The sequence below is a fragment of the Oncorhynchus kisutch genome, linkage group LG3 (assembly GCF_002021735.2).
Source record: "Oncorhynchus kisutch isolate 150728-3 linkage group LG3, Okis_V2, whole genome shotgun sequence".
NCBI lineage: Eukaryota > Metazoa > Chordata > Actinopteri > Salmoniformes > Salmonidae > Oncorhynchus > Oncorhynchus kisutch.
Genome location: NC_034176.2, coordinates 45241713 through 45262538, shown reverse-complemented (window position 1 = coordinate 45262538; position 20826 = coordinate 45241713). Strand labels below are relative to the sequence as shown.

The following is a 20826-nucleotide window of genomic DNA, read 5'->3' as shown; positions in this document are numbered from 1 at the left end:
CTTCTCCATCTGCCCCTGCTGTGGCTCCTGTGTCCCTGGAGGCCGCTGACTTCACCCCCACAGAACCTGGCATACTACCACCAACTAAGGCACTCGAGCACTGGGATGAGTTCGCACGGGAAGTCCCTGGAGAAGAGGCTCACCCAGAGGCTCAACCAGACAGCGACATGGCAGGACCCGAGAGGCATGAGGAGGTGAGAGGAGATGCAGATGAGAGGACCCCTACTGAGCCAGCTGGGGAGATGGCGAGACATCCCTCTGGGTCCGCAGATGATGAAGCCAGTGAAGAGGAAGGTCTTCCGACTTCCACAGAGCCCTTTGAGCACCTCAAGACTCCTGACAGCCCAGACACCCCAGACACAGTCATGTCTGACCAGGGGGAATACACAGACCAGGCCCATGACCATGGCGGAGAGCTCCAGCACCCGGAGGGCACAAGGGAGACGGCAGTAGAGCTCCCACAGCCTGAGGATCCTGAGCCAGGCATGAGTCCACCAGAAGAGGTGGCCCACCACTCCCAGGAGCTGGAAACCCAAGAGCACCCTGATATGGAGCAACAGGAGTACACCAAGTAAAAAGAAAAAGAGCCATGGCCATCATTTCATCATCCCATCAGGGATTCCCTATGAATCGAATCATCCTTCCCATCGCGCCTACATTCTGCAGTCTTCCTCCTCATGACTGGACTGGTTCCAGATCTGTTGTTCTGCCCACTGCCGACAATGACCATAGGGAGTTTGCAAGACAGCACGAACAGATCTGGGACCAGGCTACTACATCATCAGCCAGCAGCAAAAGCTTGCATAACTAAATATACCCTGACTCTGTATGTATGTGAAGACCCACATACATACTCACACTTTGGCGCTCCAATAAACCAATGGCAAAAGAAAAAGGCTAAAGCTATGTCCAATTGTAGTGTCACATTCATTTACATTATGTTTAAGTCATGTAGCATACAATCTTTTCCAGAGCAATTTACAATCAATATTCCATATGCTTTGGTATTCCTTGTTCCTCATATTGACATGCTGACCTCCAAATAACCTTTTCTAGATAGTTGATTATCACATCCACACAGTAATTGTTTACCTACCATGAGTACATAGGAACATGGATTCTTTATCATGGCGTTTCATGGTTTACACGTTTCTTGATACATATTATCTTACAGTAACCTATGTTTGTACAGCCGGGCCGCATTAAAGTCACTGCATGGTCAATCTGATGTCTGCATTGGCCTTGCAGCATTTCTGGTGATATGGCCTCTGTAGAAGTCAGGACAGTCATACTTCTTGCGCTTTGCGGACCGGCGCAGAGCTGTTAAGTAATGCTGCTGTGAAAGAAGTTGTCAAGGAAGTGAGTTTGTGTTTACACTGGACCTCTCCTGTATCAATCAATCCTTTGTCTACGTCCCAAATGGCACCCAACTTCCTTTAAAGTGCACTACTTTTTACCAGAGCCCTATGGACCATAAGTAGTGCACTATAAAAATGGATTAGAGTACCATTTGAGATGCACACTTACACCAAGCTGTTACCCAATTACTGTTGTTGTGCAGACATCTTGGATTCTGGCCCATACTGTACATGGCAGACAGAACAAAACACACAGTAGTGAACACACGCTGGGATTGATGGGAGGTTTTATTGCATAAACAAATACAAAGACATGAGGGAAAGGAGGAGAGAAGGTGATGAGGGAGGGCAGAGGATGGAGAGGGGGGAGGGAGTGGAGATGTCTAGCAAAAATGCATTCCCTTTGCACCAAGAACGAGCACAGCGTCATCATTACATGCACAAATAGAAAAATGCAGCGAACATCCGTTTGTAAGACCTCTAGGTAGGGTAATCATGGCTCTCAAATAGATGTGTCTATGGGTTGGCACGTACTGTTAAGTGCAATGTATTTACAGACAGTAGGCCTGCAATTAGGGTAGAATACGGTTTCAACACACACGTACAGTAGGTTACACACTATAATGATGGGAATATCCCTTTCATTAAGTCTTCCCACTCAGAAATGAAGCCATATGGGATGACTTTATTTGATGATCCATTTGAATGTGCTTCTTTCAATTACACATTTAACATAATATGGTGTATATGAAGCATTCTGTCAAGTGACGTTTTCATCACAAATGGGATACGGATAGAAAACCAAGACATCACAGGATGATCCAGGCAGAATGGGCCCCAGCTGGCTTCTAGGCTGCTCAGTTTAGGATCTGGAGTCGGTTCAGTGTTGCATCTAGGACTGGATGCATACTGTACATAGCAACTCCACTGTGAGAGATTAGTATTGATTTAGTTTGTGACTTTTAATTAAATCTGTGACAGATCCAAATAGCCTTCGCTGCCAAGAGATACACAAACACCATGTTATTATTATATATTTTAGGGGAGTGATTGAGTGATTACTTAACACTCAAAAAGAAAATCAGAGTGCTTCTTTGGGACCATATTCAGTGCACTACTTAATAGTGAATAGGGTGCCATTTCGGACCCACCCCAACAACATAACGCAGAAGGTCTCGATGGCTTTGAACCTGTGTTAGCCCTTTCTCTACTCTGCTGGATGCTCTATTATGTCCAGAGGGGGCCCGGGGTGAGCCTGTGTCTCCCCAGGCGAGAGAGCTCGGTCCTGGGCTTCACCCTAGACCATGGTGGCCTCCTGGCTCTGGCTGGCCTCTTCCATCTCTCCCTGAGGACCTTCGTTACTGAAGAGGTAGTAGGGAGGGCTCTGCCGTGCCTCGATGATCAACACACCCTCTGGCGACAAGGAGGCGAAGACCGTCAGAGGGTCCACGTCGATTGGAATCCTGAGAGGGAGAGAAAGAACATTTGAGAGACTTGTACATACAACTTTAAGCTTGAGGGTCTTGAAAAAGTTGGTAACTACAAAGACAGAGAGAAGAGGTGTGGAAAGGAAGGCAAAACATTGTGTACACAACTGTGCTCGGAGGTTTTAAAAACTTTGCAACCTTTTCTGAATTACCTCAGCAGTACTGCAACTACTGTTTGGTGCTAACAAATGGATTTGATTGACATCTAGTCGATACCTATAACAGCCTCCAGTTATAAACAGAGGATTTAACACCTTGGCTCCAGATTAAATTAATGTTGAAAGCATTTTTTTCTTTCTTTGACCAACGCTCATTTTTCAGGTTTTCATTAAAATGTTCTGGCTGCCGTCATCATCGCAGCGCCGTGAGGGAGAAAAAAAAAGAAGAAGGAGAAAAAAGAGACATACTCGCTCCAGGTGCAGGATTGAGAAATGAGGGCTGATTCCAATGATTAAAAATGGCTGTCTGATGCAAAGTTTATTATCACCTGAAATGTCCATTTGCATACTTTTCTAATCAGCTCATCTCAACAGCCAGACAGACAGGTAACAACCAATTTACCTCTCCCTCTTCCCCCTTGGTTTTTGAACTAGTTTATGACTAAATTAGCATAAATGGCTTCCTCATAAATGTGTTTTGAGAGAGAGGGAAAGAGGGAGAGAGAAAGAGACAGGGACAGAGTGACAGACAGAGAAAAATTGTTTAGCGAGAGAGTGAGATATCATTACCGCCTGTCAAAATGTTTATGAGGATTCTGGAGGATTTTATTTTATTTTATTACAATCCCCATTAGCCGACGCCAATGGCGACAGCTAGTCTTATTGGGCTCCGACAAATAATGGAAAATACATTACACACAAAATACTTAAAAAATGTACATACATTTAAAAACATTAACATGTAGTGTGCATGTAGGTTTGCCATCTATCAGTTACACATGTCAGTACATACATGAGATGGAAGGCAGTTCCATGCAATCATGGCTCTGTATAATACTGTACATTTCCTTGAATTTGTTCTGGAACTGGGGACTGTGAAAAGACCCCTGGTGGCATGTCTGGTGGGGTAAGTGTGTGTGTCAGTGCTGTGTGTAAGTTGACTATGCAAACGATTTGGAATTTCCAACACAAATGTTTCTTATAAAAAGAAGAAGTGATGCAGTCAGTCTTTCCTCAACTCTTAGCCAAGAGAGCGTGGAATGCATTATTATTGATATTAGCCCTCTGATTACAATGAAGAGCAAAACGTGCCACTCAGTTCTGGGCCAGCTACAGCGTATCTAGGTTATTTGTAGCACTTGGCCATATGACAGCACAATAATCAAGATAAGATACAACTAGAACCTGCTGGAATTGCTTTGTTGAGTGTCGTGTCAAAAAAGCAGAGCATCTCTTATCATGGACAGACCTCCACCATCTTTACAAACATTGAATCCATGTATTTTGACAATGACAGTTTACAATCTAAGGTAAAACCAAGGACTGCAGTCTCCTCAACTTGCTCAACAGCCACACCATTCATTACCAGATTCAGCTGAGGTCTAGAGCTTAGGGAATGATTTGTACCAAATACAATGCTCTCAGTTTTAGAGAAGTTCAGTACCAGTTTATTATCGGCTAACCATTCTAGGGTTGCAGTGATTTCACTAGCTGTGGTTGCTGACGTGTAGAGGGTTGAATCATTAGCATACATGGACACACAGGCTTTGTTTAATGCCAGTGGCAGGTCATTGGTAAAAATAGAAAATAGTAGAGGGCCAAGCGAGAAGGATGGAGAGAGGAGGCCTGGTATGATTGGACCAATATGAGATAAACAGACAAGAGATTGCTTTTGAAATTGCATCCTATTCACGGCCCATAGGGCTCTGGTCAGAAGTAGTGCACTTTATAGGAAATAGGGTGCCATTTTGGACAAAACACTAATATGTTTGGACCAATATGAGATAAACAAACAGAGATTTAAAGATTACCTTGGTTGCTAGATAGGATATATCCTTGGAGTATATTGCCCAGACAGAAGCATATGGCTCTGGGTAAAGTTAGAGGTCTTGTGTTCTCTGCTATCAATTCCTAATAAATGTCAGCATGGGATTAACCTTTGCTGAGTTTTATCTGGTCTAATCTGGTTTATGACACTGTAGTAGCACATGTTATATAATACTTCATAAGCATGATCTAAACATACATTCTCTTTCTTATTTTAAATACATTGAGTGTACGAAACAGTAAAGATGCAGAAATTGCTCCGCCATTTCCTGGTTGCTAAAATTCTAATAGTGCGCCAAATGTCAGTTTATGTGAAAAAACAAACAATTATAGCGTAGAGAATCATTGTACCATCTAAATAGCTGTGAAATATAATTTCTATAGCCAAAAATATTGCATTTTAGCTGTTTAAAGCTGGTGTACAAAACTGAATGTAAAAGAAAACTAAACTAAACTTGAGAAAGGGAAGCATAGAAATAGGTCACAGAACATATCTACCGCTTCTTAGACTTGATTTTAATGAGAGAGAGAGAGAGAGAGAGAGAATGAAAGACGGACCCCAGACAGACTGGTCTCTGGACTTTGTGAAGCAGCTTGGCCATATAAGGCTCTCTGTCCGTCGCTGGAGTTTCTATATGAGCTGCCAAGTGTTCCTATGCTACGTACAAAAGAAACACATGAAAAAAATCACATATGAAAAAAACATGGTTTTCAGACACATGTGAACACACATATGTGACCCTTTAAGGAAGCTAGGCGTATGTATGTTGCACGTTACTACTCCAGAGGAGAGGCATTTGAACATATTTAAAAATATATATATATATTGGCCAGAAATGCGTTGGTCTGCCATGTAGCACGCTTCTGTCTATAACGTGAGCTGCACGGCTTTTTTGAAAGACATAACATTAGCCATCAACAATTACAAACGTTTTGCTACTTTACTCAACAACATTGATGCCCTGAATTTAGCAGGCGCTATCGACAGATCAGTTGGAAAGAGTTGTGATGGGCTACTTTCTGCACATGCCACGGTCAGTGTGAACCGGAGTGACTTGACACAATACTGGCCAAACAAGATGTCACGTTCTGACCTTTATTTCCTTTGTTTTGTCATGATTTAGTATGGTCAGGGTGTGAGTTGGGGTGGGCAGTCTATGTTTGTTTTTCTATGATTTGGGGATTTCTATGTTTCGGCCTAGTATGGTTCTCAATCAGAGGCAGGTGTCATTAGTTGTCTCTGATTGAGAATCATACTTAGGTAGCCTGGGTTTCACTGTGTGTTTGTGGGTGTTTGATTCCGTGTCTGTGTTTCACACTGTTTTGGGTTTCGTTCATTCCATGTTTATTGTTTTTGTATTCAGTTGTTCATGTGTACTATTTCTTATTAAAAGAACCATGGACACTTACCACACCGCATATTGGTCCTCTGATCCTTTTCGCCTCTCCTCTTCGGAAGAAGAGGAGGAAATCCCTTACACAAGATGTAGCTACAGACGGAGTTAAATTGTTCCAGTCTGCCGTAAACCGTTCATCCATGTAAGAGTCTAGCTACATTTTCATATATTATAAGTTTCTAATTTAGTCAGAAAGTAATATTCAGCAAGTTAAAGTACTGTTCGCTAGCTAGTGAACGATAGCTTGCTGGCTCGCTAGTTAAAGTTACGTGTATGATCTGTGTAGTAATATTATTAGAATCAGAAAACTATATGCATTGCTTGTATTAGCCTAATGTTAGCTAGCTAGCTAGCATTGGACATAGTTGGTTAGCTTTAGCTACCTGCATATTTATACTACCACTATGACAATCAGTTTAATATGAGTTGAGATTATGCCAGTTCATTGTTTAGCTGAACAAAAAGACTCCACTTCACCAAATGATTACAAGACCCATCAAGTCAGCCAGGTGTGTTGGGGGTGATTACAGCCATCTATTGTATTTCATGAACATGTGTACATGTCTAGACAACCCATCCACTTAGCTGCCTGGGGGATGATTATAGCATTTCTTTTACATGACCCATCAATTTAGACAATGTGTCTGGGTAAGCGTCATCTAATAATTATCTGGAGACTTTCTGTTTTTGATATCGCTACTATGCAAATATGCAAGTATCCATTTCGCTGTACCATTTACACCTTCTGTATTCTGTATTTTATTTTATTTGAGTGTGTGTTTACCAGAGACGGTAATGTGAAGAACAACATGACCTGCACCGCAGTCAGATTAGGATATAGGCCATATATATTTTTACCTGGAATCTTTCCTTATTCTAGGCTACTACTTTTACAATTTTTTGTCTTAAAAACGTTGGTTGTTTACTACACTACTCACTCTGTTTAGCACATCGCCTCACATGTGAATCTTTAAAGAGATGGGTTGGGGTTTTAGGCTAAAGAGGGTGTGAAGGATGCTGAATGGGTGTAGACAAAGAGGAACTCTCCAGTAGGTGTACCAAAAAGCTTCAAGGGCCATTTTCTCAAAAGTGGGGTGACAAGTTGATCAACTTTCAAAGCAGAATTGCTTTCCCATTGTAACTCAACTGTAGTGTATGTACCATTTTCTATGGTTTCTACTTTTATCCAATGTAAACAACACAATTTTAAAAAATTCTACATAGGACTGAATTCACGTGAAACAAATTAATTATTTAATCATTTGTTGTTGTTAAAAGATTTACGAGTCAGACACGTGGTTTTGGGACACGTGCGAAGTTTCACGTACATTTTTCACGTTTTTCCTTTGTGAAAAAAATGTTTCCCCACATGTGACATTCTTTTTCATATGTTTATATTTCACCACTTCCAGCTCCCATCCAGAGACTGCCTGGGACTGACCCTGATTACTGTAGCTTCAGAGGCAAAACAGCAGTGAGATGCAGGGTGATATGTTGTTGAAATGAATGTGCCAAAACTTGCAATTGGAAAAAAGGCAGAGAAAGCAAAGGCCAGCGTAACATAACCGAAGATAGGGAGAATTGCAGGAAAGAGGGAGGTGGTTTATTTAATCGTGTTATCGTAAAAAAAAAATCCTTTGTACAGCATTTGGGCTTTTTAGATGTGGTCACCCTAAATCCCCGGTGGAAACATTGCTACTGCAACATGTTAACACCATCTTTTCACATGTGAGGAGAATAACATGATTTCAACCCCACATGTGAATCTGCATACCCGATTTTCACAATGTTTTTAACACTTAAAACTGCATATTTCACATGTGAAAACACATTATTCTCCTCACATGTGAGGGTGGTGGTAACATGTAAACTCTAAATGTAATACATGTGAAAATATGGTTTCCTGTGTGAAATTTAAGCTTAACATGTGAAAACAGCTATTTCACGTGTGAAAATGTGATTTCACATGTGAAACTGCAAATTGGACGTGTGAAACGGCAAATTGGATGTGGGAACTGCAAATTTGACGTGTTTTCTTTTTAAAGGGCAGGGACTCTGACTCAAACCTAGAGTCCAGCCTCCATTTCATTATGATAACCCCTCTACAGTCTCTCCTACCGTCTTTACACATAACTGACAATTGCCTGTCCGAGTCTGAGGAAGCCAGAGAGCAAGGGTAAAGAGTGGCATATCAAGGGGAAAGAGATACCACTAGACATACATACTCATGTGTGGAACGTTGGAAATTAATGAAGACCCCATAATAAATCATCCCAGGCTTCAAGGCTCCAATTCACAGTCCCCTGTTTTTAGGGAGCCAAATGCAGCAAGTCTCTCTGACAAATTCAAATCACTCAGCCGGCTTATTACGTGACACACCCGACTGCATAATCGTGTCTGTCCGGCTGGGGATTTTATACACCTCTGGCTACATAGCTTTTTATCTCTCCCATTGATTCTGTATGGCTGCCCGAAACTGTCCAATATGCTTTTTTTGGGGGAGAGGCAGTGAAACAGGGCTTGCGGGAAGAGAGAGACAGGAGGTAAAGTGACAATGACAATCCACCCACAGCCCTGAATAACAAACCAAATAGCTAGCACAGAGAGAGACCTTCACAGAAAAACACATAGGAATTACATTCCAGAGAGATACACAGAGAGACATTGAGTAGTTGTTTTTTTAGAATAGTGTCGTAGCATTTGCTGTCATTAAATCTGTAGACTGTTATATTATCAAATCAATTCTCATTGTGTAATTATTCTGTGATTAAACGAATCATGGAATGATAATTAACCAGGAAGTCGGGGCACCTATGGAAAATGTTGTTTATAGAGTTACAATTTCCCGAATATAACTCTACAGATAATTGATTGTCTTATCGATTACAGTCTTCTATTAATGTATTATTACCTCATCAGTCTCATTCCTGAATGTGACAAACCCATGGATATCTGCACGAACCCTAGCATCATAAATCATGAATCAGTGATATACAAATTGGCTTAATTTTTTATTTACTAAATAACTAATCAATCACAGAATTACATAAACACACACACAGTACATTGGTTACTAACATGACACACAGAAAAGTCCCTAGTGGACGAAACCAATATGACAGCTTGGTAGACAAAGGAAAGGGGTGGGTACAGCTCAAGAGCGGGAAATTCAGACTTGATAACTACACTGGAAATGCTAATACTTTGAACATGAACAGCCGCTCATTCAAAAAGAAATTGCAATTTACATATTTATGAGTTTATGCCTTTGTTGTCCTTCTCTGTTATTCCTGGTCCGTCTGCTGGATAATACAATGCTCAAAAAAATAAAGGAAACACTAAAATAACACATCCTAGATCTGAATGAATGAAATATTATTATTAAATACTTTTTTCTTTACATAGTTGAATGTGCTGACAACAAAATCACACAAAAATTATCAATAGAAACCAAACTTATCAAAAATTAATTTGTCCTTAAAACAAGTCAAAATGAGACTCAGTAGTGTGTGTGGCCTCCACGTGCCTGTATGACCTCCCTACAAGCCTGGGCATGCTCCTGATGAGGTGGCGGATGGTCTCCTGAGGGATCTCCTCCCAGACCTGGACTAAAGCATCCGCCAACTCCTGGACAGTCTGTGGTGCAAGACATGATGTCCCAGATGTGCTCAATTGGATTCAGGTCTGAGGAACGGGCGGGCCAGTCCATAGCATCAATGCCTTCCTCTTGCAGGAACTGCTGACACACTCCAGCCACATGAGGTCTAGCATTGTCTTGCATTAGGAGGAACCCAGGGCCAACCGCACCAGCATATGGTCTCACAAGGGGTCTGAGGATCTCATCTCGGTACCTAATGGCAGTCAGGCTACCTCTGGTGAGCACATGGAGCGCTGTGCGGCCCCCCAAAGAAATGCCACCCCACACCATGACTGACCCACCGCCAAACCGGTCATGCTGGAGGATGTTGCAGGCAGCAGAACATTCTCCGTGAAGAGCACAGGGTGCCAGTGGCGAATTTGCCAATCTTGGTGTTCTCTGGCAAATGCCAAACGTCCTGCACGGTGTTGGGCTGTGAGCACAACCCCCACCTGTGGACGTCGGGCCCTCATACGACTCTCATGGAGTCGGTTTCTGACAGTTTGAGCAGACACAGGGCTCTGGCAATGCTCCTCCTTGCACAAAGGCGGAGGTAGCGGTCCTGCTGCTGGGTTGTTGCCCTCCTACGGCCTCCTCCACGTCTCCTGATGTACTGGCCTGTCTCCTGGTAGCTCCTCCATGCTCTGGACACTACGCTGACAGACACAGCAAACCTTCTTGCCACATCTCGCATTGATGTGCCATCCTGGATGAGCTGCACTACCTGAGCCACTTATGTGGGTTGTAGACTCCGTCTCATGCTACCACTAGAGTGAAAGCACCGCCAGCATTCAAAAGTGACTTGCTAAATGCCTATAATTTCCACCTGTTGTCTATTCCATTTGCACAACAGCATGTGAAATTTATTGTCAATCAGTGTTGCTTCCTAAGTGGACAGTTTGATTTCACAGAAGTGTGATTGACTTGGAGTTACATTGTATTGTTTAAGTGTTCCCTTTATTTTTTTGAGCAGTGTAGTTAATCAGAGACTCTCTGGTTGCGTTCCCCCAGAGATCAAAGTCTTTCGTAGTTGTAGCTTGTTATAATGGATACGTCACAGTGCCATTCGGTCGTTCGACCGGTTGCGTTTACCAGACTAAAGTACTTAAACAGCTGCAGCCTGAATATTAATTCTTTAGTTTGTAGGCTTCTTAGCCATTTCAACGTGGGAATGATCTCCACGTTCTCTGGTCTTGTCCTTTGGTAGAGTTGCCAACCATTTCAACATCAACAGCTTCTGTCACATTCTGACCTTTATTTCCTTTGTTTTGTATTTATTTAGTATGGTCAGGGCGTGAGTTGGGTGGGCAGTCTATGTTTGATTTTCTATGATTTGGGGATTTCTATGTTTCGGCCTAGTATGGTTCTCAATCAGAGGCAGGTGTCATTAGTTGTCGCTGATTGAGAATCATACTTAGGTAGCCTGGGTTTCACTGTGTGTTTGTGGGTGATTGTTCCTGTCTCTGTGTTTGCACCAGATAGGACTGTTTAGGTTTTTGCACATTTATTGCTTTGTTAGTTATTTCATGTCTAGTTCCTTTATTAAAGAACATGAATAACCACCACGCTGCATTTTGGTCCGCTTCTCCTTCACCACAGGAAAACCCTTACAGCTTCCATGTTTTCTGGTCTAATGTAAATTTTGCCACTGGTGGCTTTATACAGGAGTAGAAAAGGGGCCATTCCATGACACCGTGTAATGTCTGTGCTCATGGGGGCGTGGCCACTGACTGATCATAAGTTACTATGAAAAACAATTCTCATTTAGAAGACTAAGATCACATTGTTATCTTTCCAAAAGTATTCTTATGCTTAATAATTTATTTTATACAACGACAGATGCAAACCCCATAATTGAGAAGTGTATACAAACAAAGAAGCAGTACTGTGTGTCTCCTGTCCTTCATGAGGTCACCAAATGAAACAAACTCGACATGACTGTTCATTAAGTGTCCACGGACCACCCCATTTTTCAACTTTTTGATGTCCAAGTGTCTCTCTGTGATCCACAGTCACATTCCAATCTCGATACTACAGAGCCCAGAAGCAGTGTATTTTACGACCGCCATAAAGCGGCCCCCTCTGGGGAGAGAGAGGGCACTGTAGAGCGGACCGACTGTAACCTGATCCTTCAGATCTTCACAGGAGAGTTATGACAATAGCCAGCCTGGTCTCAAAGACTAGACATAACATAGTAAACAAAAATCTGGAACACTCAAATGAGTATGATATGTTATGTTTGGTATGGATAAATAAGACAGAAGGTTACTTAAGGCAACAACTAAAGTAGGGTGGTTGGTCGGGGTGGATGGGTAGGTGTATAATGCAAATGTCTAGAAACCCAAATAATGCGTGTTCGAATCTCATCACGGACAACTTTAGCATTTTAGATAATTTGCTACTTTGCAACTACTTAGAATATTAGCAAAATCCTCCCCTAACCCTTTAACCTAACTCCTAGTCCTTAACCTTAACCCTAACGCCTAGCCTAGCTACTGTTAGCCACCTAGCTAACGTTAACTTTAGCCACCCAGCTAACGTTAGCCACAACAAATTGGAATTCATAACATATCATACATATTGCAAACTTGTAACATATTGTATAGACGTTGCAATTCATAACATATCATACAAATTATAATTCGTAACATATCTTATGAATTATAATTCGTAACATATCATACGAAACTAATGATGGACACCCACAAATGAATAATACAATTCCAAACATAACATATCATACTCATTTAAGTATCCCGGATTTTCATTTACTATGCCTACCCCAGGTTGGAATAACATAAGTAGTTAACCTTGTTGATGCACTATACCTTTACCACAGAAGAGTCAGAGAAAAATCCTAAATAGTTAATGATTTGTATGCACTCCTCTCTCTAAGATCCTATGCTAATAAGACCACAATAAGTTAATTAAGAAATAAAGGCACAAGCAGCTGTGTTTTATAAAGAATTATGGGAGGGGCGGGGCTGGGCTTGGCTGGGCTCCAACACACAGCAGAATTGTATATTCTGAAAGGAATAACAAGCTCTAGGGCTTGATTTAATCCGTAGAGCTGAAGATCCGCAGTATAGCGCAAAATAAATTAAATGGCAGTGTTTCCGCGTTTGCGGAGATTGCATTCATGGTAAATGCTGCATATGTTGGCTCAATCGGAAATTACCTGGAAATTACAATCGCGGATCTTCAGCGCTACAGACTGACTCAAGCCCCTTGTCTTTTTCACTAATAACAATAGATTATGTTAGTTAGGCAATACAGGAATGTCTCCTCTCTCTCTCCACTGAGGGTAGCCTACTGTACTCTACAGCCAGAGGATTTCTGTATTGAGGACAGTTATTTATATACCCACTATTCTATTTCTCAGTCTGTCTCTTGCTTTGGGTTTCTCTTAGCTGGAGAACGATGTGTGTGAATGTGTGTGTGTGTGTGTGTGTGTGTGTGTGTGTGTGTGTGTGTGTGTGTGTGTGTGTGTGTGTGTGTGTGTGTGTGTGTGTGTGTGTGTGTGTGTGTGTGTGTGTGATTACAATTACAAGGCTTGGTGATATGAAGAGAGAGAGTAGTGCTGGTGCCGGTGCCGACTAGCTGCCTACTAATTAGCCAAGAGTAAATTAATAACATTGAAGTGACGTCACCACCACCGTGCCTGTAAGACAGTGACTGTATCCCAAATGGCACCATATTCCCTACTTTTGACCAGGGCACATAGGGGTCTGGTCAAAAGTAGTGCAGTATGTAGGGAAAGGGTACCATTTGATAGGTAGCCAGTGCTCCCATACATGTGATTAGCACCACTGTTTGATGTTCCATAGTCCTAATTAACAGGGGCATGGCCGTATGGAAACTTCTGTCCCCTAGCTGCCTTGGGTTACTGGGCCATTTAGCTGGCATTTTGATATGAGATCATATGACAGTAGATGTTTGAAATGTCTGATGGATTACCTTTGGGGAGACAGTAACTAATCCTGACTAACTAATCCTATTTATTAGGATCCCTACAAAAGCAGCAGTTACTTTTCCTGGGGTCCACATGAAATATGACACAATACATAGTACAGAACATCATTGGTCAAGGACTGAACTACATACATTTAAAATGTCACACATAGCCTACATATCAGTTCATACACACAATGTCTAGGTCTAATACATAATGCAGTGCAAATGACCATACAAGATATATAAAATGGCTGTGTCTCGTCACAGTCCCCATTGTGCAGTAAGGTGTTCCTTTATCAGTTGTGTTATTTGGTTATATTGGATCGTATCAAAATAGATGTTTGAAATATCTGATAGATTCCCTGTGGGGAGGCTAAAGGTTGTTGTTTTGCTCATTGAGGAACGAGTGACAACTTTGAAATGGGATCATATGATGTGTTTGAAATGTTTGATTACCTGTGAGATATGGACGCTACGCAAAGTAATCCTAAGGGAGTATGTGTTTATTGGCTGTTGTTGCTGTTGTTATCATTGTTGCATGTGGCTATGAATACTTACTGTATCTTCTTTGTGAAATTCTTTGTCACTATACCTCCTTCCTCTTGCTTCTCTTCATGTTTTCCTGTGGAAAAGAAACAACATGAAATCCAATGAGCAGAGTTCAATAACCCTAAACAATAATACATTGTCAATTGGTGTAACCTCTGTTGCTTGGCCAGTATCAGGTCAAGGAGGAAGATAAGACCCTGAAACTATCTCTGTTACTAGACACAGAAAACAGACTAATAGACTAAACATCACTTCATATATATACAGTTGAAGTCGTAAGTCTACATACACTCCACAAATTTCATGTCAACAAACTACAGTTTTGGCAAGTCGGTTAGGACATCTACTTTGTGCATGAGACAGGTCATTTTTCCAACAATTGTTTAAAGGCAGTTTATTTCACTGTATCACAATTCCAGTGGGTGAGAAGTTTACATACACTAAGTTGACTATGCTTTTAAACAGCTTGAAAAATTCCAGAAAAAAATGTCATGGTTTTAGAAGCTTCTGATAGGCTAATTGACATCATTTCAGTCAATTGGAGGTGTACCTGTGGATGTATTTCAAGGCATACCTTCAAACTCAGTGCCTCTTTGCTTGACATCATGGGAAAATCAAAAGAAATCAGCCAAGTCCAAGAAAAATTGTAGACCTCCACAAGTCTGGTTCATCCTTGGGAGCAATTTCCAAACGCCTGAAGGTACCACGTTCATCTGTACAAACAACAGTACGCAGGTCTAAACGCCATGGGACCACGTAGCCGTCATACCGCTCAGGAAGGAGACACGTTCTGTCTCCTAGAAGCCACTGCTCCAAAACCACCATAAAAAAGCCAGACTACGGTATGCAACTGCACATGGGGACAAAGATCGTACTTTTTGGAGAAATGTCCTCTGGTCTGATGAAACAAAAATAGAACTGTTTGGCCATAATGACCATCGTTTGGAGAAAACACCATCCCAAGAAGAACACCATCCCAAACGTGAAGCACGGGGGTGGCAGCATCATGTTGTGGGGGTGCTTTGCTGCAGGAGGGACTGGTGCACTTCACAAAATAGATGGCATCATGAGGCAGCAAAATTATGTGGATACATTGAAGCACCATCTCAAGACATCAGTCAGGAAGTTAAAGCTTGGTGGAAAATGGGTCTTCCAAATGGACAATGACACCAAGCATACTTCCAAAGTTGTGCAAAATGGCTTAAGGACAACAAAATCAAGGTACTAGAGTGGACATCACAAAGCCCTGACCTCAATCCTATTTAAGATTTGTAGGTAGAACTGAAAAAGCTTGTGCCTACAAACCTGACTCAGTTACACCTGCTCTGTCAGGAGGAATGGGCCAAAATTCCCCCAACTTATTGTGGGAAGCTTGTGGAAGGCTACCCACAAACGTCTGACCCAAGTTAAACAATTTAAAGGCAATGCTACCAAATACCACTGGGAATGTGATGAAATAAATACAAGCTGAAATAAATCATTCTCTCAACTATTATTCTAACATTTCACATTCTTAAAATAAAGTGGTGATCCTAACTGACCTAAGACAGGGGATTTTTACTAGGATTAAATGTCAGGAATTGTGAAAAACTGAGTTTATATTTATTTGGCTACGGTGTATGTAAACTTCTGACTTCAACTGTATATATATGCCCTGTCAAAGCTTTTAAAACATATTATCCGTATAGTTTTTATGACATAATAGACAACTTCTGCTAAGATATTTATAGCAGTGTCATTATCTAATTCCCAGGATTGTGGACTGATGTAAACACAGAGTACATACTTAGTCGTGTCCCTGGTGTAAGGGTGGGTCATATATTCACAGAAATTATGACGAAAGACACCATTCCATCTCCTCCCATCTTAACCCTGCTTCTTCTCAAAGTATGACCTCACCAACCCAAACACATATATTCCTGACAAACAGAGAGAGTGAGATAAAGAGATAGATCTGGAAAGCCCCAGAATGAAGGCTTCATCTTAATAAAGGTCTGTTTATGACTTCTGTCTGTGCAGCTGCTCTACATGCTAAATGTCAGTGTAGCAGCCGCTACCCTCCACCCCTCTGCTCGGTCCTGCCCAGCTATGTGCAACGCTATACCCCTGCAGTGTGAGCTCTGGTCTGGAGAGAATACAAACACAACCACAGGCTTTCTCTCAGTCTCTCAGTCCCTTGTGGTACAGATGTCACATTCCAAACTGCCCTGGTGACACACTCAGACCTTAATTGCAAATATACAGTAGGCTACACCCATTTATTAAACATAGTTTTTTCTGCAGCCTCAAGGACACACTGCTTTGGAAAGCCTAGAAACTATGATGAGGCAAAACCTTGTTCAGCCAATGTTAGGTTAACTTTTGCTTTGTACAAACTGTGACATGAGAGGAAGCCCGGAGAGGCCACGTCAACCCCGGCTTGAACATGCTTGTGACACGCCCACACAGGCAGACTTTTAGAACGAGGTCACTGAGGCAGAGCCACGGAGATAGGCAGCTAGCTGACTAAATGACCCAACTGGCATACCAACAATGTGTTTATAAAAAGCTTGTATAGGGCCTAGTATCTTCTCTCTGTAGCCTACACTAGCCTCTAATTCCCTCAGACCTTGCCTAGGTGCTTGGTTATCCCTGGCATTATTCAGTTGTTCCCTAAATATTTAGTCTACTCTCTAAAGAAGCCATGGAGAGCTTGTAATATTGTTTACACTTATTTGTCTATACAATCAGGACCTGGTTATACATAACAAACTCAACGATTATATGGATGCCCTGGACAGGAGGTTAATATAGCCCTTAAAATTATTAGGTTCAAAAATAACTGTAAATCAGTTAAGGGCATGGTAACACAACAAACTCAAACATTACTGGTATATGAATTGGCTAAATACTGAAGGGATGTTGAAATTGAATAATACTTCCAGAACCTAGCTGTTTCATGTTTTTGGTTCCTAGAATCAGGACATGGTAGTACAACAAGCTTATGATTTAATAAATACTGAAGGGTCTAGTCAGCTATCACCAGGCAGAGTAATAGTTCCAGAACATTCTCTCTCCAGTGTTAAACACTAACAGTAGTGTGTTGCTTATCTTCTTGTGGACAGATACTGTTGTCATGGGCCTTCCTCACTTAAATCTATATCTGGCGCATTGGTGAGTGATTTTGAAGGAATCTAAACAGGTGCCGAGCCTTGATGAACTGGTCTAGCAATCTGCAAGTCATGGGTCCTACTGCCCATACTGTAGAGCAGGATATCATAACATCCCAAGATATGGGCTGATATGAGCTGGCTATGTGAATAACTTATGTAAATATTTAAAATATGAATATAACTATTTTGTCAATAATGTCTATTGTGTTACTTTATCTATTGTGGTACTTTACCCAGCTAGAACACAACATTCTGATAATCATATGTTTATAAGAGTTGGTGAAAGCATGGTTTTCCTATGGTAATTTTGCATGCAACCTTCCCACAACTTTCTGAGAATGGTGCAGGATAATTGCTTGGCTTTGGAACATTCTTAGCACATTTAAGGAACTTGACAAAAATGTTTTATTTTCTTGGTACTGTATTTCAATAGTTTAACAGAACGTTTCATAAAACTTCAAACATGGTTACATTGTATTTAAATGTGGGCAATGTTCTTGGAATGTTTTCCAACTGGTTTGACATTGGGAATGTTCTCAAATAGTTCAGAGAACGTTAAGAAACAACATTCTTCTGTGTGAATTTCAGTACTTCAGCATAACTTTTCCTACAGGTTTCCTCATTGTTCCATTTAAAGTAATGTTCTCAAATTGTTCCGAGAACGTTAAGAAACAATGTTCTTCTGTGGGAATTTCAGAAATGTAAAAACATACATTAAGTTCTCAAAATGTGAAGAAAATGTTCCATAAAAACCAGAAGAAAATGTTGGTAGCGTTCAGAGAACGTTCTAAAAAATATTATTTAAAAACCTATACATTCAGTTCAGCATCAACAAAACTCATCAACAAAACTGTCTCCTCTATCTTGTTAAGTGTGCTCAGGTGTGTTGGCCGCACCCACTAATTAGCCACACCTGATCTTAATGAGTGCTTGTTTCCTTTGAAATGGAGTCTGTTTGAATAGACAAAAAAATAACATTGTATGCATAAAAAAAACATGGCATGCTAGCTCTATCCGGTGGCACAGTGGACTAACTCCGTGGGTGAGGTCCAAACACTTCAAAAACACACCCTATCCCCTCAGCCCTCAAATTAAGTGGACACTTCTGATGACGTTTCATGACGTCTGACAAGTATACACTTGCAGGGCAAGGGAGGAAGGAATGATTTTTAAATTGACCACCCTTGGCCGGAAATTCGTCACTCATTCATCCTGCGATGATTGTGTTTTCAGCCACCGGTAGCTTGTAGGTGCTTTATATGCGCTACAGTCAATTATGAGTTCATGTCTACTTATTAAATATATAGTTATTAATATACACCTACTGTATGATAGCTAGCACATGAATTGGCTAACTTACGTTAGCCTGCCTTGCTGGAACTTCTGAAGAAGTAAAATTATTTATTTCTACAATTTCCAAAAGATAACCAAATAAAAAACATTTTAACATACATTAAGAGACATATGAGACGTTTTTGTGCCATCGTGTGCATTAGTAGCACAATTTCTAAATTATTTGCATTCGTTTTTACTTACACGTGTATGTTGACTTCTCCATTGATGTATTTTTTAAGTTTTTGCCGACTTTTCTTAGCAGATGTACAATCGTCACAAATGTAATTATGGGGAGTTTCATCCCCGGAGTGAACATAATTGTACATTCGCAAAGCCGACTAAAAACAAGGCCTGAGTGGCTTACGCTGCAAACTACTCTTGCTTGGCTAGTCATTTGGACCGCCCACCAAGATGACAACGGGGATTCCCCCAAGGGCATAAGGCAAGTAAGTGTAAGTGCACGAGTGTGTGTTTTAACTGTTTGGACCGCAACCCATGCATAGAGAACAGAAGGTACTGGTGTCACAATAAAAAATAAATGTATTTGCATTAATTTCCATGTGTCCTATCTCTGCTAGGAGTTCACAAAAGTTTACACAAAATAAGCTAGCGGTGTTATTGAGTGGATTTATTTTACTAAGTTATTAAAAAACCTCCAAATAACCTATAATTTCTGTTCTCAGAGTGTTAATAAACCCTCCCAGGAAAACTTTCAAGGAACCAGAGTAAAACGTTCTCAGAACCGTAGAACAGGAAAGTATGGCTTCTTTCCCACAACCAATGTGAAACCAAAAACACATATTTCCACAATTTCCAAGGAACTAAATGTGCTAGCTGGGTACAATTTAAAACGAAAATAATATTGTTAGTGTTTCTTATTTATCCTCCAAGCAATTCTGGATTGGATTTAGTTGGATTAGTTTCGATTTATAAAGGCGATATTAGTAACTTTTGTAAGGTTTCGAAGATTTCCTCACCTGACACTTCTACAAACCCATCTTTGGTTTTGACATTAAGTTCCTCTGGGTTAAAGCTGTGGACGTTCACACACACTTTCCAGGGCTCTCCCGGTGTTTGGGTCGGAGAGCTGCGGGGGGACTCGCTGTATCTCGTGCAATACACCGGCGTCTTCCCAGTCGATGCGCGCGTTGGCTGAAACCCAGTGCGCAGAGTGCCAGTAAACGGTGCGGAAAGCCGCGTGCTGAGCCGGCTAGGCCGAGCCCAGCCGGGCCAGTCCATTGACAAGTCTTCGGGGAAAGGGGACATCCCAAAGTCATCGTCCATAAATCGGGAGGCGATTGACGGACTCTCTCTGAACGGATCTCGGGGGACCCTCTGCCTACTTCCAAGAGTGTAGAAGTCTCCTTCTGCCATGTTTACCGGTCGTTGTCCCAAAGAAGAAAAGTAAGAAGAAATGTTTACCCTTTCCAAGTTTACTCTCCCCAAGCTGACACTACGAATTGTATAAATATTTAGTAGTCTATGAGAGAGAAAAAGTTGTTAATTTGATAATTTCCCGTGTTGGGCTCATGACAGTTACGGATTGGATCATCAAAAAGAACGGTTTCAACCCAAGGACATTGATTTATAACTACCACTCCAGTTAGTATCCTAGATGTTTAATACCCTCTATGAGTTGAACTGACATTATACCGATTGGTCAACCGTTTTATATGGCTTCTCCCTGGCGGTGAATGTGCACAGTAGTGCCTCTGGGCGCAACCGGTCGCGATGCAACAGTTGACCACAGAAGACCCTCCCTCTCCGTCCAAGTTTAGCCATTAGCTGTTGTGTTACTAGTCCAACAAATTCTTGTCTGTTGAAATGATCGCTCCCCGGTGACTCATCTTTTTAATAGAAAATAACGCATGGCTTCAAGCGTGCCTGAGGGGGAGAGACGAAGGGAGGGAAAGTGGGAGACGCGGAGGAGAGCAAGGGGAAAACACGCTGATGTCACCATACGGATAAAACT

General features: G+C 41.5%; 1 protein-coding gene across 1 annotated transcript; it reads right to left on the bottom strand.

The window, feature by feature from the left end:
- Positions 1-1628: 1628 nt before the first annotated feature.
- Positions 1629-20579, bottom strand: LOC109883705 (heat shock protein beta-8-like). The gene is made up of 3 exons (XM_020475741.2): positions 19832-20579; positions 14377-14440; positions 1629-2821 (listed from the first exon to the last, which is right to left on the bottom strand). The coding sequence occupies exons 1-3, from the start codon at positions 20226-20228 to the stop codon at positions 2656-2658; spliced, it is 627 nt and encodes a 208-aa protein (XP_020331330.1). The 5' UTR covers positions 20229-20579; the 3' UTR covers positions 1629-2655.
- Positions 20580-20826: the final 247 nt, after the last annotated feature.

Bases quoted from the DNA above. Each gene is read 5' to 3' on its own strand.
- LOC109883705 (XM_020475741.2), bottom strand. From the start codon at position 20,228: ATGGCAGAAGGAGACTTCTACACTCTTGGAAGTAGGCAGAGGGTCCCC. The intron at 14,441-19,831 runs GTGAGGAAATCT...TCTTTTCCACAG, and splicing joins TGGGTTTGTAGAAGTGTCAG to GAAAACATGAAGAGAAGCAA. The intron at 2,822-14,376 runs GTAAGTATTCAT...TCTCCCTCTCAG, and splicing joins AATTTCACAAAGAAGATACA to GATTCCAATCGACGTGGACC.